Consider the following 24,889-nt stretch of genomic DNA (forward strand, 5'->3'; position numbering starts at 1 on the left):
AACAGGGATCTATCAAAGTCTGATCTTCACAACACATGTTTGTGGAAGTGTATCATGGCACAAACAAAGGAGATTTCTGAGGACCTCAGCAAAAGCGTTGTTGATGCTTATCAAGCTGGAAAAGGTTACAAAACCATCTCTAAAGAGTTTGCACTCCACCAATCCACAGTCAGACAGATTGTGTACAAATGGAGGAAATTCAAGACCATTGTTACCCTCCCCAGGAGTGGTCGACCAACAAAGATCACTCCAAGAGCAAGGCGTGTAATAGTCGGTGAGGTCACAGAGGACCCCAGGGTAACTTCTAAGCAACTGAAGGCCTCTCTCACATTGGCTAATGTTAATGTTCATGAGTCCACCATCAGGAGAACACTGAACAACAATGGTGTGCATAGCAGGCTTACAAGGAAAAAGCCACTGCTCTCCAAAAAGAACATTGCTGCTCGTCTGCAGTTTGCTAAAGATCACGTGGACAAGCCAGAAGGCTATTAGAAACATGTTTTGTGGATGGATGAGACCATAATAGAACTTTCTGGTTTAAATGAGAAGCGTTATGTTTGGAGAAAGGAAAACACTGCATTCCAGCATAAGAACCTTATCCCATCTGTGAAACATGGTGGTGGTAGTATCATGGTTTGGGCCTGTTTTGCTGCATCTGGGCCAGGACAACTTGCCATCATTGATGGAGCAATGAATTCTGAATTATACCAGCGAATTCTAAAGGAAAATGTCAGGACATCTGTCCATGAACTGAATCTCAAGAGAAGGTGGGTCATGCAGCAAGACAACGACCCTAAGCACACAAGTTGTTCTACCAAAGAATGGTTAAAGAAGAATAAAGTTAATGTTTTGGAATGGCCAAGTCAAAGTCCTGACCTGAATCCAATCGAAATGTTGTGGAAGGACCTGAAGCGAGCAGTTCATGTGAGGAAACCCACCAACATCCCAGAGTTGAAGCTGTTCTGTACGGAGGAATGGGCTAAAATTCCTTCAAGCCGGTGTGCAGGACTGATCAACAGTTACCGTAAATGTTTAGTTGCAGTTATTGCTGCACAAGGGGGTCACACCAGATACTGAAAGCAAAGGTTCACATACTTTTGCCACTCACAGATATGTAATATTGGATCATTTTCCTCAATAAATAAATGACCAAGTATAATATTTTTGTCTCATTTGTTTAACTGGGTTCTCTTTATCTACTTTTAGGATTTGTGTGAAAATGTGATGTTGTTTTAGGTCATATTTATGCAGAAATATAGAAAATTCTAAAGGGTTCACAAACTTTCAAGCACCACTATAACTTCTACCCAGATTTGCTTCATTGCACTTATTAATGAAGTTATGGACTAATTAAGCCTTAATGAGCAGTTCAACAAAAATCACTTCTTCTCGGTCAATTCCTCACCGTTTTGGATTCTTTCTGGCAAATAGGTCGGTATTCCTAAGGTGGACATCGCTTGTATATAGCTTGCAACATTTATTGCGCAAGATGGGCCACTGGAGATCGTTCCTTCTGGACTAGACAGGGCTGGAGTGAGCTACATCATTGACAGCCTCGTTTCTAATATTTCTCATAATATTTTAGTAATTAATATGATGAGGGTGTATATTACACGGAAAGATTTTCACTGCAAAGCTTTGGCTGCAAATGCAAAGCCAAAAGTGACAATTTAATTGAGAGTTCTAAGGATTTTTAGGTTTTTAAAATTGCGTCTTGTCCTCATGTTGAGGTTGTTCTGTTGCGACTCAATTGCATGAGGTATTGGACATTAACTTAATCCTTTCCCTTTAGCTTAAAACCTTATGGTTCATGTTGACGCTATGTTCAACAAACACTAGGCACCTCGTAGTCCTTTAGTGTGTGTTACATGGTACGTCGTTTAAGACGTAGCTTTCGTTTCAGCGCTGGTTATAGAACAAGTACTGTTTACGTATTATAGCTTTATACATAGAGCCCTTTAATCCTAAAGTCAGCAGTTCAGAGAAGGTTCTTCAAGAAGACACCAAAACCGTTATACTTCCAATGAACAGCTAATGCTTTAGAATGAATCATTGTTGTAATCACAAGTCTTCGAGATGGATTACGGTGATAAAAATGGTTGGTAAATTATTTTAAGATATATATTTATAGAACGCGTAGATGTATCAAAACCTCCAGGACATGTTTCAGGCTAGAACGTGAAAGCAAATTAGTACAAAATCTAATCGAGGTCTGATGTTATTTATTTGATGCATCAGTTAAAGTTTAATTCTCATCCGAGTTTCTGAAAGTTTTGGGTTTTGAGGGTAAATTGGTCCCGAAGTGGCTAAAGGGTTGATCTACTACTTTTTACTCTTAATTGGGTAGCAGCTGTAGTGTGTTCCTGCCAGTTTGCTTTGCAGCGTGGCTAAATTACCCGTCATGCCAGAAGACCGCAGAGTGCTGGGGTCTTGCCAGATTTTAGGCTTAGGTTAAGCTTTTTTTCACCCTCGGGCTCTTTTAAAGCACTCGGGAGTCGGGGTGCCTGCAGGAAACGGACGAGCAAATACAATTTAATGGAACTGTTCGCCCCCCTCCGCTCTTTTGGACAGGGACAGCTTGCAGTCTGACAATGTTGGCACTTCCTGTCGTGCTTGGGCACAGGTGCCTGTAGTTATTCCTGCTTATGATAATGTTTATAAAGAGGGGAGAAGATCAAGATGGCAGTTTCACACTAACGACGTTACTGTTCTTGCTTTTCACTGTGTTGTAAAAAAGGAAAGAAAACCTTGGATCTGCTGTCGTGGCTTCACTGGAATCAAATCAAGCCAAGCTTCTTTTTTTTTCTCCTTTTTTTGGCTCTTCATTTACCTGGGTCTTTGGAAACATGCTTGAAACGTCTGTTTTTAGAAACAGGCCGTGGATGGTAATGTTTGCCAGCTTTGGATGGAATTAACAGTGAAAATGAAGTCGTTGTGGTTTGTTCTGGAAGGGTCCTTGAATTTAAAAAAAAGAAATTGGCAGCATGAAGGCACGGAGTGGCCAACAGGTCGGCCAAACTGCATGCTGTTTTTTGTTGTATTCCGGTTCTGCTTTTCTTTGACGGGGGTAGTCATAGGTTTAAAAAAAAAAAGTCTCTCAAATAACCTTCAGAGACGAGACATAACAAATAACACTTAGAACAGCAACAGTCTTACTTAGCCATAATAAATACCTTTTAATCAAAAGGTAGAAACTCTTCTGGACATTCATGGATGCAGTTTGGACAAAAGTGCTTCGCAGATCCTCTCTGGACCGGCTTGCAACCCTCGGACACTATAAAGGGCAAATCCCGCTGGCCCAAGTGACTCCGGAAGCAGTGTGGCTTTCCAGGAAAAAGAAACAAGCTGGCGTTGAAAATAAACTAACCCAGCAGTGATCTGTGATCTAAACCCCTTAGTGACTATTGGCTGGGATTAGTCATGGAAGATGGGGTTGTTGAATTTTAAATGTTATTCCAATTTAAAATTCAACAATGGACTGAAATATATTCGTCTCAGCGAGAGCAGGGACAAGCAGCAGATGTGTATCGGAGGAGGAGGAGTAGCGGAGAATGAGCGGGTAATGAATGAAAGCCTACACTTGTATGAGATCGACTATGGTTTATTTATTTATACACTGAATGTCTTGCTGAAAAGCTACAATGAGAGTACCAGTGCCGAGCTGAGAATTTCCCGACAGCTTCCATCCGAGTGTGGGTGATTTTTTTTTTTTCTTTTTTTTCCCCTTTCTTTTTAATGCCTCTATGATGAAGTGGCACAAAACAACCCTTTTTTGTGGTTTGTTTTTTCCCCTATTCCGAGATTCCTGTTAACCTGATAGCTCAGGAACAAGTGGTTGAATGTTTTGTTTGTCGGATTTATCCATAAATAAACCAGCAGATTGGAAACCGATTCATTATGTTACATTAACACCATTCAGCAGATGCTCTTATCCAGAGCGACATACAACATACCCAGAGCAGCAGTTGTGGTGCCTTGCTCAAGGGCACTTTAGCCATTCTTGCTGGTCCAGGGAATCGAACTGGCAACCTTTTGGTCCCAAAGCTGCTTCTCTAACCTTTAGGCCACAGATTTGATTTTGGAATTGGTCCAAACAGGGTCAAGGTCAAATGTCTGAAAGCTTTTCTTCAATAGTGCCCTTCCTGTTTGCCATCCAGAGATGTTCAAGAACTTGATTCCCATTTTTAAAATGTATTTATTTATTATTAAAAAAATAAATTTTAAAAATGGGCCTCAAGTGCTTTATTTATTTATTATTTAAAAAAAAACCTCCTAGAACTGCCACCTTATTGTGGTGGAGGGGTTTGCATGATTGAATGATCCTAGGAGCTATGTTGTCGGGGGCATTACGCCCCTGTTAGGGTCTCCCAAGGCAGACAGGTCCTAGGTGACAAGCCAGACCAAGAGCAGTTCACCAAAACCCTTATGGATAAAAGACCAAGGACCGTGACGTTGCCCGGTATGGCGCAGCCGGGGCCCCACCCTAGAGCCAGGCCCGGGGTTAGGACTTGTATGCGAGCGCTTGGTGGCCGGGCCTTTGCCACGGAGCCCGGCCGGGCTCAGCCCGAAGCAGCGACATGGGCCCGACCTCCTGTGGGTTCACCACCCACAGAGGTAGCCGTAGGGGGCCGGTGCAATGTGGATTGGGCGGCAGTCGAAGGCAGGGGCCTCGACAACTTGATCCCCAAGCACAGCGGCTAGCTGTTGGGACATGGAATGTCACTTCGCTGGGGGGGAAAGAGCCTGAGGTTGTGCGGGAGGTTGAGAGGTACTGGCTAGAGATAGTCGGGCTCACCTCCAAGCACAGCTTGGGCTCCGGAACCCAGCTCCTCGAGAGGGGCTGGACTCTCCACTTTTCTGGAGTTGCCCATGGTGAGCGGCGGTGGGCTGGTGTGGGCTTGCTTATAGCTCCCCAGCTCAGCCACCATGTGTTGGAGTTTACCCCGGTGAACGAGAGGGTCGCCTCTCTGCGCCTTCGGGTCGGTGAGAGGGCTCTTGCTGTTGTTTGTGCCTATGGGCCAAATAGCAGTATAGAGTATCCGGCCTTCTTGGAATCTTTGGGAGCGGTACTGAGAGGTGCTCAGACTGGGAACTCCATTGTTCTACTGGGGGACTATAATGCTCACGTGGGCGACGACAGTGATACTTGGAGGGGCGTGATTGGGAGGAACGGCCTCCCCGATCTGAACCCGAGTGGTGTTTTGTTATTGGACTTCTGTGCTAGTCACGGTTTGTCCATAATGAACACCATGTTCGAGCATAGGGGTGTCCATAAGTGCATGTGGCACCAGGACACCTTAGGTCGGAGGTTGATGATCAACTTTATCATTTCATCTGATCTCCAGCCCTATGTCTTGGACACTCCGGTGAAGAGAGGGGCTGAGCTGTCAACTGATCACCACCTGGTGGTGAGTTGGATCCGTTCGGAACTGGGAGGAGTTCAGTGAGGCCATGGAGGAGGACTATCGGTCGGCCTCAAAGAAATTCTGGCAAACCGTCTGGCGCCTCAGGAGGGGGAAACAGTACTCTGCCAACACTGTTTACAGTGCAGGTGGGGAGCTGTTGACCTCGACTGGGGACATTGTCGGGCGGTGGAAGGAATACTTGGAGGATCTCCTCAATCCCACAGTCACGTTTTCCATTGAGGAAGCGGAGGCTGATGACTGAGAGATGGACTTGTCCATTACCCAAACCGAAGTCACTGAGGTGGTTTGCAAGCTCCTCGGTGGCAAGGCACTGGGGGTGGATGAGATCCGCCCTGAGTATCTCAAGTCTCTGGATGTTGTGGGGCTGTCTTGGCTGACACGCCTCTGCAACATCACGTGGTGGTCGGCGACAGTGCCTCTGGAGTGGCAGACTGGGGTGGTGGTCCCTCTTTTTAAGAAAGGGGACCAGAGAGTGTGCTCCAATTATAGGGGAATCGCACTTCTCCGCCTCCCCGGGAAGGTTTACTCCAGGGTACTGGAGAGGAGAATTCGGCCAATAGTCGAACCTCGGATCCAGGAGGAACAATGAGGTTTTTGTCCTGGTCGTGGAACACTGGACCAGCTCTATACCCTTCATAGGGTGTTCGAGGTTTCATAGGAGTTTGCCCAACCAGTCCACATGTGGTTTGTGGATCTGGAGAAGGCATTCGACTGTGTCCCTTGTGGTATTCTGTGGGGGGTGTTTCGGGAGTATGGGGTTCAGGGCTCTTTGCTAAGGGCTGTCTGGTCCCTGTACGAACAGAGCAGGAGTCTGGTTTGCATTGCCGGCAGTAAGTCAGACATGTTCCCAGTGCATGTTGGACTCCGGCAGGGCTGCCCTTTGTCACTGGTTCTGTTCATAATTTTTTATGGACAGAATTTCTAGGCGCAGCCAGGGGCCGGAAGGAATCCTGTTTGGGAACCACAGGATTTCATCTCTGCTTTTTGCAGATGATGTTGTCCTGTTGGCTTCTTCAAACCAGGACCTTCAGCATGCACTGGGCTGGTTTGCAGTCGAGTGTGAAGCGGCTGGGATGAGAATCAGCACCTCCAAGTCTGAGGCCATGGTTCTCGACCGGAAAAGGGTGGCTTGCCCTCTCCAGGTTGGTGGAGAAGTCCTGCCTCAAGTGGAGGAGTTTAAGTATCTCGGGAGTTTGTTCACGAGTGAGGGAAGGATAGAGCGTGAGATCGACAGGCGGATCGGTGCAGCCTCTGCAGCAATGCGGTCGCTTTACCGGTCTGTCGTGGTGAAGAAGGAGCTGAGCCAAAAGGCGAAGCTCTCGATTTACCGGTCGATCTACATTCCGACTCTCACCTATGGTCATGATCTTTGGGTAATGACCAAAAGAACAAGATACAAGCAGCCAAAATGAGTTTCCTTTGCAGGGTGGCTGGGCACTCCCTTAGAGATGGGGTGAGAAGCATAGTCACTCGGGAGGAGCTCGGAGTAGAGCTGCTGCTCCTCCACATCGAGAGGAATCAGCTGAGGTGGCTCGGGCATCTCTTTCGGATGCCTCCTGGACGCCTCCCTGGGGAGGTGTTCCAGGCATGTCCCCCTGGGAGGAGGCCCCGGGGAAGACCCAGGACACACTGGAGGGACTATGTCTCTCGGCTGACCTGGGAACGCCTCGGTGTTCTTCCCAAGGAGCTGGCCAAGGTGTCTGGGGAGAGGGAAGTTTGGGCTTCCATGCTCAGACTGCTGCCTCCGCGACCCGGCCCCGGATAAGCAGAGGAAGACGAGACGAGATTATTAAAAAAAATTTTTTTTTTCCAAATCTCTGATGATTGGCATCGATCTGTCCAGGATTCTGGGTTCGTTATTGCAAAATCTCAAGAAGGAGTGGTTGAATGTTTGTAGGATTTGTATGGAATTATCACTGTAACCAGAAGATGAACAGATTTGCTTTTGGAATTGATCCAGACAGGGTCAAGGTCAATCAAAGTCCTTCTCGCACCAGGATCTGGTCTTCCCAGGTGGTCTCCTGTCCTAGTACTAACCAGGTCTTTGAGGCGCATGGGTGCAGCACTGATCTCCATTTTGATAGTCTTCAGCCTCTCGCGTATCCAGCTAGGGTTACGGTAAGGGGCTAGTCCTCTGGTAACCGCGAGAGTTTGACTCCCCATTTGCAACTGTATTGCAGTGTGCCTTGCCAGACGGTAGGAGGTACCATTTTTATGATGGTCTTTGGTATGATCCAACCACGAGTAGAATTGGTCGAAAGGTGGACACGCTAACCGCTAGGCCAACTCGCGGTCGTCAAGGTCAATAGCAAGGTCAAATGGCCGAAGTTGTTTTTCTTCAAGGTCTTTCTGGCATTCAAATGAATAACAAGAAAAACTAGACTTGTTGGTTGCAGAGGCAACCAACGTAGATGTCATTGATGGGTTCTGTTTGTTTAATTTTGATGACCGTCGTTGTTGTCTTCTTCTTCTTCTGGGTGCTCCTGTATGTGCGGGGTCACCACAGTAGATCTGTTCCACATATTTGATTTGGCATAGGTTCTACACCGGATGCCCTTCCTGATGCGACCCTCCCCAATCTATCTGGGCTTGGGACCGGCACCAAGTCTACACTGACTTGTAGAACCCCATTGGCTGGGTATTTTACCTAACCTGCATGTCTTTTGGACAGTGGGAGGAAACCAGAGCACTCGGAGGAAACCCATACAGACACGGGGAGAAACATGCAAACTCCACACAGAAAGGACCCCGTCGGCCGTGAGGTTCGAACCCGGAACCTTCTTGCTCTGAGGTGACAGTACTGATCATTATGCCCGACTCCCACTCATCAGGGTATCACAATATTCAAATGTACAAAAGTTAGATTTTTAGGTGTCATGGTGGTCCAGACCTGGGGATATTTACACATAGATGTGTCAGTGGTTAAATGCTTTAAAGGAAATATATCGCAAAGAAACAAATTGAGCTAAAAGTCGGTCTTTATGTCTGTCCTTTTATTTAAAAAAAAAAAAGCTGCATGTTGAATTTGTGCTTAATGATATAACCACTAAAGTGATGAAAATAGACGGGATGATTTTTTTTTTGTCAGAAGGCCGCCATAACGCCATCGTGTGTGATGTCATGTCATTTTCCGCAAGCACAGCAGCGGTGTACAAGTGCATGCTATACTAGACTATAGTATAATATTATGGTCTAGCGTGACTTCTCGGTCAATTTGTTTGCATTTCTCCAGAAAAATTATAGCAATGCAGGATTAGAAAAGGATTCAAAATAAAGTAGTGGCTTTTGTTTGTTTATTGCCTGTTTATTTTAAAATATATGTTTACCTGCTTATCGTCCATCTGTTTGATGCGTGAGACGGTGTGCTGTCGCTGTTTTGTGGTGAAACAAAGTCGTGATCGCGTCTGGCTTCATTTGTCGTTCCTGCCTCGTGTCTCGCTTCTTCCCAGTGATTTTATTTTTTCATCCAAGTCCTCCATAAATCCACAATCTTCTGTAAAATGCTCACTGCACAATTTGCTGCTTTTTCCACAAGTAAAGTTTTCTCGCTTTACTTGATGAAGTCACTCGGCCAAACGTCTCGGATCCAGGATGAGGATGGAATGAGGAAGGCGTGCGAAATCCTACATCACACAGCGCCACCCTCGTTTGTTTTCGTCTCCTAATGCATCCATCCGATGTATCTGGCTAATCCAGTACAGCTGCACCCGGGGAAATGGCCCAACGGACTGATGTTACAACTTGAATGTGTGGTTTTGTTTTGCTTTTTAAGCTAAACTCTGCTTAATTTTTTTTTCATCGAACATTTTGTATTAATGTATAATGATGACATTTCATAACCCTGTAATTTTAAAATTTCCTGGTTAAAGGAGAACTGAAGTCATTTTTAAACTTGCTTTATTTCTTAATTAACGTGTTATTCAATTACGTTTTCGGTTTTAGTAACCTTATATCGTGACTCGTATTGGCAACTAAATATTATACTTATCGGCCTATTCGTTTTTTAGCCGTGTTGAATTTAGTTCGTTTGGTCCACGGCAGGCGTCGCTTATCCACGCGATCTTCACGAGACTTGTGCGAGACTTTGAAACGTCAAGTGTCAGCCAGGTGTCAGTGCCGCCATTTTGAAAACTGTTTTCCAAACGAAGTACAGGTAGTCGTCGACCTACGACTGCGTTTGGTTACGACTGACCGGTCGTAAACCGATCTGGTCGTAAGTCGGCCTATGTTAAATGAACGTAAGTATATTGTGATGTGTAATGATATTGTAATCATCTTAGTCTTATTTAATCAACATTTTCGTATTTATTACCTTGGCTCATTATTTGGTTTAAGTCAAACACTGCATACTCAGGGGTGAAAGTAACTTTTATTTCTTGCCGGTATATTATTTTGAGTCATAGTGCGCGCGTGCCAAAAAATACACCTAATTATTTATTATTGTCTACTTATCAAGCATTCACTAGGACTTCTTATCACTCAGTAGTACTAGTATAGTACTTTTTTATCACACTATCACTCTTTCATCCACCTGTATCAGTTTTTGATTATAAATAAATTGCAAACACATCATTTCAACAACATGATCATTTTAATTACATTTTTTTAGCTGAACAGTTCAAAACTAACTTTTCATTTTGGACACAGAACCGTGTAACAGAACAGAAAAGTGAAAGTTACTTTGATTACCAGCTGCGCACGTTATAGCACAAGATCTGGTTAAGCCGTACGCGCACTGTAGCTCGCTCGTTGTTTGTCCAGCGAAACACTGCACACATAATAGAAGAGGCTGGATGCAGTGTTGCCAGATTGGGCGGTTTTAAGTGCATTTTGGCGGGTTTTGAACATATTTTGTGCTGGAAACCGTCAGCAGTATCTGGCAACACTGGCTGGATGCTGGGTGCTGCCGGGAGCTGGGGCGGAAACTGTCGTACGCTCAGCTAGCTCAGCTGGGAAACACTTGCCAGTCATAACCAGACGGTCGTAAAGTCGTAAGTCACATAGGTCGTAAGTCGACGACTACCTGTATTGCACAAAAACGAGTTTAAATGACGATTACTGCCTACTTTTTTCAAACTTTCCTGATTTTGCTATCAAAACAAACAAAACTTCTGTCTTGATTACATCAGTGTTCGAAAGAGGGCGCGCGCGTCTTTTGATGACGTTGGCGGATGTCGGTCACTTTGATTTGCGCTGTACGTTTTACTTCCGTCCTACGATGTCTCGCACAGGTCTCAACGAATCTCGTCTACACCCATTGCTTTGACATATGGACTGATATATTACGGAGCGTATTTCAAACACTCATAACTTGCTATAGCAGCGACAACATGGCGATCAAAAATGCGTTCCGATATTTAATAAAATGAGAGAATTTTGATGATTAAAAAATTTGCCTTCAGTTCTCCTTTAATCGCTTTAATGGCCTCTCAGAGATTATACAGTATACAGGCCATGAGGAAGCTGTGTTAGGTGTACAGTGTTAACACAGAGTGATCTGCAACACTTGTATATGAAGAATATCTTACTACGCTTTTGTCTTCTGGCCAACAATAGCAATCAAAGCATGCTATATTACCCAGACTATAACCCATGATATTTAGAGCTGTAATCTCCCTCTCTGTGTGTGCGTGCGTGCTTACAGGGGAAGCTCTATCTGCTTATCGAGGAGTTCAGTCAGCTCTTTCGCGCTCTGGTGCCCATCCAGATGTGGTACAAGTACATCATGGGTGAGGATCCATCCAGCAGCTACTTCCTGGGCGCAGCGTTGATTATCATATACAGCCTGTGTAAGGTAAGGACTCGCCTGATGGTGTGTTGCCATTTCATTCCTTAAATGATCATCGATTTCGTATTTCACACATGGCGAGATTTTTCCGAAAAGCCTAGACATTTCACAGGATGGTGCACCCCACTGCGGCTCCTCATAACCTGAAAATGACACTTCTTCTGCCAGTAGGTTTATCCAGGCTGAGAGGCTTCTAATGTCAGTTGAGTAAATCAAAAAAAAAAAAAAATGTTTACAGTCATCCTGTCTTCTTTGTTTTCTTTCTGTTCCAGTCATTTGACCTCTGTGGAAGAATATCAGGGATTCGAAAAGCCTTCGTCGTGCTCTGTAGCTCGCAGGTTAGTCCTTTCTTCATCAGCTTTGATATTTATTTATGTTTTAATTACAAGTCATCCGTACTATAATAATAATAATAACAAGTTTCTCAGGAATTCATGCCCTCCGTACGTTTACTATATTTCCCGGACGCATTTTCTGCCGAGTGGAATAAGGTGTATGGTACAATGTTCGCATGAGCGACAATAAAACAATCGGCAAGTTGCTGTGGTGGAAGAGGAGTAAAACACTTCAGGATGTGCTCTTATAGGACATCCAGGACATTTGGCCATATTGCAGCCGGAAGGTCAATTAAATGATATTAAAGGGGGCCGGCTGACCTTCCCAGAATCGTCTGCTCCAAGCAGCGAGTCGCCATTTTCAACGTTGCCGATATTCCAAAAATAATCCGCAACGATTCAGCGACATCCCAAGCCATAGATCTGAACATGAAATTGAAGATGTTTTGTCACAGTAGTTATATTTTCCAGTTATTCCACAAAATCGAGTCGTACGTACTGTAAGCTGATAGCCGATGAGGCGCGTAGCACCGAGTTGTCTATAAGCCGTGTATGATGAGATTGAGCAGAATAACTGTTTTATTCTATCCACATTCACTGGATTTTGAAAACAGGGCATTTTTATTTTTTGCAAATTCAATAAATAAAAACTTTATACAGACTCTCCGACAAAATCATTTCCGTTTAGAATGTAAACAAACTGGTGAAATGACAGGAGCAATTTGTGAAAAATGCGATGATGATGATGATGATGATGATGATAATTCTTGAAAAATAGAAAAGATACATTCTTACCGTCAAATACTTTCTTTCCATATTTTGTTGCTTTTTATTTTTTTAATTTTTTTGTGGTTTTGTTTTCGAGTAGAGTTTTTATTTCGTCCTTGGTTGGTTCAACAACACGCTCCGCCATTTTTTGTTTTCTTCTTTTTTTGGCGGTTGGCAAACCTACTTAAAGGTGCACTACCGCCACCGACTGGGCTGGAGTGTGGAAGAGGAGACGTTGGCAGGGAAAAAATCCATCCATCCATCCATCCATCCATCCATCCATAACCGTTTATCCTGTTCTACAGGATCACAGGCAAGCTGGAGCCTATCCCAGCTGACTACGGGCGAAAGGCAGGGTACACCCTGGACAAGTCGCCAGGTCATCACAGGGCTGACACATAGACACAGACAACCATTCACACTCACATTCACACCTACGCTCAATTTAGAGTCACCAGTTAACCTAACCTGCATGTCTTTGGACTGTGGGGGAAACCGGAGCACCTGGAGGAAACCCACGCGGACACGTGGAGAACATGCAAACTCCGCACAGAAAGGCCCTCGCCGGCCACAGGGCTCGAACCAAGAACCTTCTTGCTGTGAGGCGACAGTGCTTTACCCATTTCTGTTTCTTTTAAATACTTGATAACAAAGCAATATATCTGACTTGATGCGGTCTGCCATTTTGTTTTGCTCTACTCACGGTCTATGAGCTGATATCCTAGTAGTAGAGTAGCCAATCAGAGCGTGCGATTACTCATATCCAGTGAATGTGGAAAGAAAAATTCTTTTGCCCGATCCGTTCCGTTTTCCTACGGTTATTCCACTGTAATTAACCAGACCCGGCCTCGGCCGTCTCGCAGGCGGCTGCGAAAGAAAGAAAATATCAGGTGTGTCCTGTTCAAAGCTTCCTTATAAGACACGCAGATGAAGAGAAAGATCGAGATGGGTTTCGACGGATCAGTGACGCTGGATTTGCGAAGGTTTTGCTGCACAGAAAGGGAACAGAATAGCGGTCCTGTGTTTTCTAAACAAAACGTCGAGCTGGATTTTGGGAAGGGTGATCCGGCCCCTTTAAATTCTTGTTTATAGAAGTGTTATATAAAAGCATGATTGGTAGATATTTGAATAATATTGGCTGGCTTTTTTTCATGGTATATCAGATATATTCCATTCAGCTAGAATGATACTGTAAGCCATTATTATTATTATTATTATTATCCATACACATTCCTTTCGGGTGTTCGACGCGTCTTTCTCTTTCAAAATTCTCTCAAAATCTTCCGTATTTAACGAAACAAACCTGGCGGCCATGCTCGTTTACAAATTCTCACAGTCGCTCACTCGCTAGCGTGGAAGTTTTACGTCTCTGATGTGTGACGTCATGATGTCTTGACAACCGTGCGATATCGTAAACCATATTCAACGCTCATTCTCCATTGGGTAGAGTGATGTAATACACGTAGGATACGCGATATGCTAACAGTATTGCATGCTATCAAATGAAATGAATGAAACCCGCTAGAAGGGAATAGAACACGTTTTTATTCCATTGAAAAAGTGTCGTGTATGGATAATAATCAATATTATTGCACTCTTGCGTGCGTGTTGTTGCTTAAATGACTGTAAGTTTGACTCTGTGATGTATGACTCCCGATTTTTTTCTAATTTCTATAATGTGTGTGTAACACAGAGTTATGGTATGAGGGCCAGCACACAGCAGTGCAGTGAGGCAGGAGATGTGTGTGCAATCTGCCAGGCTGAGTTCAGAGAGCCGGTTGCTCTGCTCTGTCAGGTAAGGGCCCTGCAAAGCATCCTGGGAGATATATATTAGTGCTGTCAAAAATGTCGCGTTATTAACGCGTTAACTTGACTCAATTTTAACGGCGATAATTTTTTTTATCGCGAGATTAACGCTCTGTGACATGATGTAGGTTTTTCATAAGCTTTTGAAACTGCCAGGAACTTGCAACAGAGACAACCGATAGCAGCTAGACTGTAATGCCACGCCCCGCACAGCCAGAGTCCTCTGTCCTCCTCCCAAAGAACCAGCACGGGCAGGGCGCGCTAGTCGTGATGGGATTTATGGCTCTTTGATGGGATCCGCATCTTTGTGATCCGTTCTTTGAAAAGAGCCGTTCAAAAGACTGGCTCATTTGGCTCTTTTTAAATTTTCATTCAGTTTTAAGAAGGCAGCGTCTAAAGAGCCAGATCCCTCTGAACTGTAAACTCAATGCTATCCCAGAAATCCTTCCTGTAATATGCAAATTTGGCCGCCTCTGATTGGACAGCGTGACGCATCAACAGGCAGAAAGTGTAAAAGTACAAAATGTGTTAAGTGAGCTGAAACAGTAAAGATCAGATTCAATGCAATATTTATCAACGAACAACTTAAACTTAATATAATAGTGTACTTTATATTATAATCAAGCATGTCAAGCCTACCGTCACTGTGTAACCTGTCTCTCTGAGTTGTAGACTAACTCAAGTAGTAGATCACTTCACTCATGGTTCTTTTGCCAGCCCCGGTGTTCGGCTTAGGTTTCACTTTGCAGTGGCTGTGTCAAGACGTGTTATGCTTTGCAATACAAAGCAAGCCCATTCACGTTTTTATGCTGATAAGAGAATTACAATGGTTTTTCATGTGACAAAAATGTGCGATTAAATTGCGATTAATCGCGAGTTAACTATGACAGTCGCGACATTAATCACGATTAAATATTTTAATCGCTTGACAGCACTAATATATATATATATATATATATATATATATATATATATCCATGTATGCATGTGTGTGTGTGTGCATACACTCACTGGCCACTGTAATAGGAACTTGTTCTTGATTCTAAGATTCCTGTTGTTTGTTGGCTGCAGGCCTGGAACCCAGTGTGTTGTTCTGTTTTCTGTTGCATGCTGAGATGCTTTTCTGCTCACCACGGTTGTAAAGAGTGATTTATATGAGTTACTATATCCTTCCAAGCAGCTCGAACTGCTATGGAAACCTGTCCATTTTTCCTCTGACCTCTATCTTCAACGAGGCATTTGGTTCCACCCACAGAACCGTCCCTCACGCAACTCGATGTTTTTTGTTTTTTGCACCATTCTGTATAAACTCTGGAGACTGTCGTTGCTGTTGTTGTTGTGTGAAAACCCCAGGAGATCAACAGTTTCTGAAATACTCAAACCAAACCAGTCCATCTGGCTCAAACCAACACCCATGCCACAGTGAAAGAAAGTCACACTTTGAGATCGCAGTTTTTCCCGTTCTGATAACTGCATAAAACAGAACAGCAGGTGGATGGGTGTTCCTAACAGAGGTGGACAAAGTACCCAACTTCATTACTTCAGTCAGAGTACAGATCCCGCTGGTCAAATGTTACTCCAATACAAGTGAAAGTTGTCCAGTCAAGTTAAAGTACTGAAGTACTTGCTTTTAAAAATACTTAAGCATTAAAAGTACATTTTCTGTCAACGCATCGTTGTATTATCGCCACAACGCTTACAAAACCCTAACACCATTACCAAAGACAGAAATGTGAAGTCACAAAATGATCGCATGCTGTGCCATCATGGTGGTTTAACATTAAGCTAGCTAGTCAGTGAAACTCTACCTGACATGCTAGCAAACTCTTTTCAAACTCGAAATCATATTGGGTCGCTAACGCTACTAGAAAAGAAAGATTTCTACATTCTGTTTATTCGGTAAGATTATACTAAAACATATTTCTGAAAGGACTTCAGATAAGTTAACGTTATTCACGTTAGCGTAACTCCGTTTGTTTTTACATGCTAACTAACGGTGTCCAAGTTAAGTAGCTATGTGTTAACGTTAGCCGTGAACAAAGTGATGGCAGCTTGGTGGGAAAATCCATGGAAAGTCATGTGACTAACCAGACTGTATAGCTATTGCAATGTTGCCGCTAGCTCTAAAAGCACAGACAACTTCATTGCAAGCTTTCTCTTGGAATAAAACATTTATAAACCTCAATATGCTTCTGTAGGTTGGACGGCGAGTTTTTGTAGGCCGTGATGTGGTTCGTTTTCAGCAAACATTTAAAACGAAATGACTTTAATCCTTTCAGAAAACTGAAACATGGGTTCATGGGCCATGGGTGTGTGCATTCTCCAGAAGAGCCGCCTCCTTCCATTCTGCCATCAACTGATCGTGTTAAATAATGCTGCGGAGAAATAATTGAACTTGATTTTATACAGTCTATGGACGTGACGTGACCCTAGTGATTACTGATCGGCTGTCCCAGCGTCACCTGCGAAAAAACCAATCACGTTTTAGAAAAAAAAAAAAGAAAAAACATCCACTTTCAAAGCAGTTTTATAGTAACGAGGATCTTGACAGAAATGTAGTGGAATGAAAAGTATGATATTTGTCTTTCAAATGTACAGTGGTGCTTGAAAGTTTGTGAACCCTTTAGAATTTTCTATATTTCTGCATAAATATGATCTAAAACATCATCAGATTTTCACACAAGTCCTAAAAGTAGATAAAGAGAACCCAGTTAAACAAATGAGACACAAATATTATACTTGGTCATTTATTTATTGAGGAAAATGATCCAATATTACATATCTGTGAGTGGCAAAAGTATGTGAACCTTTGCTTTCAGTATCTGGTGTGACCCCCTTGTGCAGCAATAACTGCAACTAAACATTTGCGGTAACTGTTGATCAGTCCTGCACACCGGCTTGGAGGAATTTTAGCCCGTTCCTCCGTACAGAACAGCTTCAACTCTGGGATGTTGGTGGGTTTCCTCACATGAACTGCTCGCTTCAGGTCCTTCCACAACATTTCGATTGGATTAAGGTCAGGACTTTGACTTGGCCATTCCAAAACATTAACTTTATTCTTCTTTAACCATTCTTTGGTAGAACGACTTGTGTGCTTAGGGTCGTTGTCTTGCTGCATGACCCACCTTCTCTTGAGATTCAGTTCATGGACAGATGTCCTGACATTTTCCTTTAGAATTCGCTGGTATAATTCAGAATTCATTGTTCCATCAATGAAGGCAAGCCGTCCTGGCCCAGATGCAGCAAAACAGACCCAAACCATGATACTACCACCACCATGTTTCACAGATGGGATAAGGTTCTTATGCTGGAATGCAGTGTTTTCCTTTCTCCAAACATAACGCTTCTCATTTAAACCAAAAAGTTCTATTTTGGTCTCCTCCGTCCACAAAACATGTTTCTAATAGCCTTCTGGCTTGTCCACGTGATCTTTAGCAAACTGCAGATGAGCAGCAATGTTCTTTTTGGAGAGCAGTGGCTTTCTCCTTGCAACCCTGCCATGCACACCATTGTTGTTCAGTGTTCTCCTGATGGTGGACTCATGAACATTAACATTAGCCAATGTGAGAGAGGCCTTCAGTTGCTTAGAAGTTACCCTGGGGTCCTTTGTGGCCTCGCCGACTATTACACGGCTTGCTCTTGCAGTGATCTTTGTTGGTCAACCACTCCTGGGGAGGGTAACAATGGTCTTGAATTTCCTCCATTTGTACACAATCTGTCTGACTGTGGATTGGTGGAGTCCAAACTCTTTAGAGATGGTTTTGTAACCTTTTCCAGCCTGATAAGCATCAACAACGCGTTTTCTGAGGTCCTCAGAAATCTCCTTTGTTCATGCCATGATACACTTCCACAAACATGTGTTGTGAAGATCAGACTTTGATAGATCCCTGTTCTTTAAATAAAACAGGGTGCCCACTCACACCTGATTGTCATCCCATTGATTGAAAACACCTGACTCTAATTTCACCTTCAAATTAACTGCTAATCCTAGAGGTTCACATACTTTTGCCACTCACAGATATGTAATATTGGATCATTTTCCTCAATAAATAAATGACCAAGTATAATATTTTTGTCTCATTTGTTTAACTGGGTTCTCTTTATCTACTTTTAGGACTTGTGTGAAAATCTGATAATGTTTTAGGTCATATTTATGCAGAAATATAGAAAATTCTAAAGGGTTCACAAACTTTCAAGCACCACTGTAATGAAGTTAAAGTGGTAAGTTTCCCAAAAAAAAAATACTCAAGTGAAGTATAGATACTCAAAAAGTGTACTTAAGTACAGTACTCAAGTAAAGGTACTTCATTACTGTCCATCTCTGGTTCCTAATAAAGTGGCCACTGAGTGTATATGTATACATGTGCATGTTGTGTGTAATGCAGTTTATTTTAGAATATTTATAAAGAAGTTTAACCCATGTGTCTGTACTGTAAGTCTTGGGATACAGTGGGGCAAAAAAGTATTTAGTCAGTCACCAATTGTGCAAGTTCTCCCACTTAAAAAGATGAGAGAGGCCTGTAATTTTCATCATAGGTACACTTCAACTATGAGAGACAGAATGACAAAAAAAAAATCCAGAAAATCGCATTGTCTGATTTTTAAAGAATTTATTTGCAAATTATGGTGGAAAATAAGTATTTGGTCAATAACAAAAGTTCATCTAAATACTTTGTTATATACCCTTTGTTGGCAAAACAACAAACTGGGTTTAACTGGGACAAAGTACAAATTGTAAATAAAAACGGAATGCAATGATGTGGAAGTTTCAAAAGTCCATATTTTATTCAGAATAGAACATAGATGACATATCAAATGTTTAAACTGAGAAAATGTATCATTTAAAGAGAAAAATTAGGTGATTTTTAAATTTCATGACAACAACACATCTCAAAAAAGTTGGGACAAGGCCATGTTTACCACTGTGAGACATCCCCTTTTCTCTTTACAACAGTCTGTAAACGTCTGGGGACTGAGGAGACAAGTTGCTCAAGTTTAGGGATAGGAATGTTAACCCGTTCTTGTCTAATGTAGGATTCTAGTTGCTCAACTGCCTTAGGTCTTTTTTGTCGTATCTTCCGTTTTATGATGCGCCAAATGTTTTCTGTGGGTGAAAGATCTGGACTGCAGGCTGGCCAGTTCAGTACCCGGACCCTTCTTCTACGCAGCCATGATGCTATAATTGATGCAGTATGTGGTTTGGCATTGTCATGCTGGAAAATGCAAGGTCTTCCCTGAAAGAGACGTCGTCTGGATGGGAGCATATGTTGCTCTAGAACCTGGATATACCTTTCAGCATCGATGGTGTCTTTCCAGATGTGTAAGCTGCCCATGCCACACGCACTAATGCAACCCCATACCATCAGAGATGCAGGCTTCTGAACCGAGCGCTGATAACAACTCGGGTCGTCCTTCTCCTCTTTAGTCCGAATGACACGGCGTCCCTGATTTCCAAAAAGAACTTCAAATTTTGATTCGTCTGACCACAGAACAGTTTTCCACTTTGCCACAGTCCATTTTAAATGAGCCTTGGCCCAGAGAAGACGTCTGCGCTTCTGGATCATGTTTAGATACGGCTTCTTCTTTGAACTATAGAGTTTTAGCTGGCAACGGCGGATGGCACGGTGAATTGTGTTCACAGATAATGTTCTCTGGAAATATTCCTGAGCCCATTTTGTGATTTCCAATACAGAAGCATGCCTGTATGTGATGCAGTGCCGTCTAAGGGCCCGAAGATCACGGGCACCCAGTATGGTTTTCCGGCCTTGACCCTTACGCACAGAGATTCTTCCAGATTCTCTGAATCTTTTGATGATATTATGCACTGTAGATGATGATATGTTCAAACTCTTTGCAATTTTACACTGTCGAACTCCTTTCTGATATTGCTCCACTATTTGTCGGTGCAGAATTAGGGGGATTGGTGATCCTCTTCCCATCTTTACTTCTGAGAGCTGCTGCCACTCCAAGATGCTCTTTTTATACCCAGTCATGTTAATGACCTATTGCCAATTGACCTAATGAGTTGCAATTTGGTCCTCCAGCTGTTCCTTTTTCGTACCTTTAACTTTTCCAGCCTCTTATTGCCCCTGTCCCCAACTTTTTTGAGATGTGTTGCTGTCATGAAATTTCAAATGAGCCAATATTTGGCATGAAATTTCAAAATGTCTCACTTTCGACATTTGATATGTTGTCTATGTTCTATTGTGAATACAATATCAGTTTTTGAGATTTGTAAATTATTGCATTCCATTTTTATTTACAATTTGTACTTTGTCCCAACTTTTTTGGAATCGGGGTTGTATTTTACCGAGGAATTTACCAATTAATTCATTAAAAATCCTACAGTGTGATTTCCCGGATTCTTTCCCCCCATTCTGTCTCTCATAGTTGAGGTATACCTATGATGAAAATTACAGGCCTCTCTCATCTTTTTAAGTGGGAGAACTTGCACAATTGGTGGCTGACTAAATACTTTTTTGCCCCACTGTATATTCCGACTCTAATGCTTTTTTTTTTTTAATGATCTTTTGTTTCTTGTCTTCAGCATGTGTTCTGTGAAGACTGTCTGTGTCTGTGGTTCGACCGAGAACGGACGTGTCCGCTGTGCCGAGCGGTCGTCGTGGAAACACCACGCAGCTGGAAGGATGGCACCACGTCTGCACACTTCCAGATCTACTGATCAGATGTGATGTTTAATTCCCATTAAAGCACTCTGGGGGGGATAATCGGTTCCTAGATATCGACAGCATCAGTGCTTACATTCAGACAATATAACTATGACACGCTTTACAGTCACGCTGATGGAAATCATATTGTAGGGTTTAGAAACGGAAAAGATGCCTCGAGCTGCGTAAAGGCTGGATTTATTTATAACCACGTCCGGATTCACAGAGTCCCGTCCCGACTCGTAGCATGGACTTGATCTCACTCCTTTTTTTTTTTTTTCCATCTGTTGGAGGGAACTTTGTTCTGTTCTTCTGTATCATCGTTTATTAAACATATATCTCTGATCTAAAACAACACCTTCGAGAAAGGAAAAGACTCCTCCGGTTATACGCTGTTGCCCTCTTACTGTTTCTCCATCGCAGCAAAATGCGAAAGTTGTTCAGTAATATCGGAATGCATGATGATCTCTGACTGTACTTTCATTTTTATTGACTTGATTTAATAAAAGCCTCTTTAAATAACAAAAAAAAAGAAAATCAGGAAAAAAAATCTTCCCTTTTGCTCAATTCAAAAGCCTTTTATTGTCAGAAATCACAGAAAATCACAATATCAAAATAGCAGAGGTAAAATCACGCTGAATAAAAACAGAGTAACGCGAGCTATGTTCATCATCCAGTGTGTATAAAAGATCGTAGCTTATGTAAACATCAGATTCACATTATGCTGTTCAGAGTTCATATGGACGGGTTTTTTTTTTTAATTCTACATTAACACTGCGAGCAACCATCGAGTCAAAGCCCTTTATAAAAAGCTCTAGAAAAGATTTGTCTTGATTGAGAAATACCTACTGTAGGTCAAAATACAGCTCAGACACTTCTAGCGTACAGATACACGTCGTAATAAACAACCTCAGAGCAGAAAGGAACACAACAAGGAAACGAGGGGAAAGAAAGAAACTTCAACATTCACAAGACCGACATGACGAAACGGACGAAATTAAGAAATTGACCAAAATTGAAATAAATACAAATAAATATGTGAATAAATACTTAAATAAATGGAGTTAATTAATGAAGGAATACAGAGAGAAGTTAATTCACGAAGGAAGGAAGGAAGGAAGGAAGGAAATTCCTTAAAATGAAGAAAGACTGAAAAAGCAGAATGGGGGAAAAGAAAAATATATGAGAGCAAAAAAAACAAAACAAAATGAACAGGGGGAAAGAAAGAAAACTAACAGAGAGGAAAAACTAAAAGAACAAAAAGGAAAACTAAGAAAAAGAAAGGAAACTATTTCAAATGAAAGACTGAAAAAGACGAATGGGGAAAGGAAAAATACGACGGCGAAATAATAGAAAATGAACAAGGAGAAAGAGGGAAATGAAAAACAAATTCATTAAAATGACTGAAAAAATACGATGTGGGAGGGGGAACGAGAGCGAAAAATCAAAATGAACAAGGAGAAAGAATGAAAGGTGGAAAATAAACAATAAAGAAAAACTCAGAAAAAGAAAGGAAATTACTGAAACGGAAGAAAGACTGAAGAAGCTGAAGGGGGAAGAGAAAAATATGAGGGTGAAAAACAAAATGAACAAGGAGAAAGAAAGAAAAAGAAATTCCTTAAAATGAACAAAGGCTGAAAAAAGCAGAATGGGGAAAAGGAAAAATAGGATGGTGAAAAAATAGAAATTGAACAAGGAGAAAGGAAGGAAGGGAAAAAACTAAGAAATGAATAAAGAAAAAGAAGCAAAACTAAGAAAAATGAAATTACTTAAAGACTGAAAAAAGCAGAATGAGGGGAGGGGAAAATATGAGGGCAAAAAAATGAAGAAAGAAAGAAAGAAAGAAAGAAAGAAAGAAAGAACTAAACAAGAAAGAAAAAGAGTGATGTAAATGAAGAAAGAATGAAATGAACAAAGTCCTGACTTGTTCGTAGCTTATTAAAGTTACAGTGCAATATGCAGAGGACGTTTTGGTAAAGAGCTCTTCCTCTGAAGACTCGTCACATTATACATTTTACAATTTTTATACTTTTGATTATTTTTTTCTTTTTTTTTCTTCTTTTTTTTAAGCAATAAATAGAAATCAGTTGCGTCACCGAGTTTCATGCTGCTATTGTGACGACGGCAAAACAAAAAAATTCCCATCCACCGTCAGGGGACAGTGACTTCATCGCAGTCTTCTCGGCGTCCCCCGGAGACACAGCGGTTGGTGTGACTACGTTTGACCTGAAAGTCTCGTACCAAAACAATCAGGCACCGAATGACATCATTTCACAGCTGGTGCAAGCCAGAAGGTTCGCTAATCACATGATGCGACGCAGCGGCGCTCGTCCGAGAGGGAGAGAGTGGGATGAGATGAACATGTGGATGTGATGGTGTGACCAAAACCACTTCACCAAACACCAGTAAGTACACGAGGACAAAAAGAACCATATCCAGGGACGAGGACTGCCTGCATCTTCACCTCCACATCACTCTCCTCACGTCTGACTCCCACCTGCAGCACAGGGAAGGAAGGAAGGTTTATTCCCATTCAGCTAGGATCATCATCTGGAAATACATGTGTTTATACTTCAATAACATCGTCACATCTCTTCCATATAGACGCTTTAATGGCCAGAAGTAGACCAAGAACAGAGTGTATGAACAAAGTCAGCTGGTTTTTTCCTTATTACATTATTCTCATTTCTCAGACAGGAAGCACAGACTCACTCATTCACTTGTTCACTCACTTGATCCCTCACTCACTCACTCCTTCACTCACTCACTCATTTGTTCACTCACTCACTCCTTCACTCACTCATTCACTCACTTGTTCACTCACTCGTTCACTCACTCACTTGTTTGTTTGCTCACTCACTCACTTGTTCACTCACTTGTTCACTTACTCATTCACTCACTCATTTGTTCACTCACTTGTTCACTCACTCACTCATTCACTCACTCACTTGTTCACACACTCATTCACTCACTTGTTCACTCAGATTTGTTCACTCATTCACTCACTCATTTGTTCACTCACACTTGTTCACTCATTCACTTGTTCATTCACTCACTCGTTCACTCACTTGTTCACTCGTTCACTTACTCATTCATTCATTCATTCACTCACTCAATCCTGCCACTGAAACCTGCTCTTTTAGACATTTTAACCTAATTATGCAAATTAGTTATGATGTAATACTCATCTCTTTATTTACTCAGTTAAATTTCAGTGTCAGTTCAGAACAATTCTTATTATTGGATGGATGGATGGATGGATGGATGGATGGATGGATGGATGGATAGATAAAATTCCACTTCAAGCTTGAACATTTGTCAAAACTTTTTTTCCCTCTCACACACAAATCCTGTTTTATACTTTTTCTCGTATTAAACAATAAACAGAAAAACAAGCTTCATTTCAATTTGTATCATTATTAAAAAAAATTTGATTTCACATAGTTTTTAAAGAATATTGTAAACATTTTTATATTTATTTACTTCTATTTTACTGATACTATTTACACTTTTGGGTTTGTTTGTTTTTTTACACATGCAGCTTTTTAGAATATTTTTATTTTTATTATTTACTTGCACTTAATTTACACTCTTCAGTTGTTGTTCTTGTTGTTTTTCCCTTGATGTGCACCCTTTTTTTTTAGTATATTTTAGACTTTTTTTCCCCTATTTTTATTTTATTCTTTTCCATTTCCATATTTCCAGCTCTTATTTAATTTAATTTACACTTTAAAACTCTACACGTGCAAGAAAACGAAGTGAACACTAAAATATTTTAGAACATTTTATTTACAAATATTTCCACGTTTATTTATTTACTTACTTACCGGCACGCGTACAATTTTAAATGTATTTTAGAAAAGTTTTTTGCACTTATTTTTTCTTCCTCCACTTGCATCTCTAATTTTTTATTTACACTTTATTTTTGTTCTCAAGTTTTTGTTTTTGGAACCTCTAACAGTTTTTAAAAAGTATTTTAGAACTTTAAAACAATAGTTTTTACACTTGCGTTTCATGTTTTAAAAAGTATTTGTATTATTATTATTATTTGTTCTTTCCGGTGTGATTTATTGGCACCCTGACAGAGACACAAAGCGC

General features: G+C 41.8%; 1 protein-coding gene across 2 annotated transcripts in view; it reads left to right on the top strand.

Moving 5' to 3' along the window:
- Positions 1 to 21,327, top strand: part of rnft2 (ring finger protein, transmembrane 2) — a 51,391-nt gene extending 30,064 nt beyond the window's left edge. For both annotated transcript variants that reach the window (XM_060907444.1, XM_060907445.1), the window contains exons 8-11: positions 11,071 to 11,220; positions 11,487 to 11,552; positions 14,011 to 14,112; positions 20,671 to 21,327. In XM_060907444.1, the coding sequence (XP_060763427.1) occupies positions 11,071 to 11,220; positions 11,487 to 11,552; positions 14,011 to 14,112; positions 20,671 to 20,805 (453 nt within the window). In that variant the 3' untranslated portion in view covers positions 20,806 to 21,327. The remainder of the gene's footprint in view (positions 1 to 11,070; positions 11,221 to 11,486; positions 11,553 to 14,010; positions 14,113 to 20,670) is intronic.
- Positions 21,328 to 24,889: the final 3,562 nt, after the last annotated feature.

Source organism: Neoarius graeffei, chromosome 24, assembly GCF_027579695.1.
Source record: "Neoarius graeffei isolate fNeoGra1 chromosome 24, fNeoGra1.pri, whole genome shotgun sequence".
Classification (NCBI taxonomy): domain Eukaryota; kingdom Metazoa; phylum Chordata; class Actinopteri; order Siluriformes; family Ariidae; genus Neoarius; species Neoarius graeffei.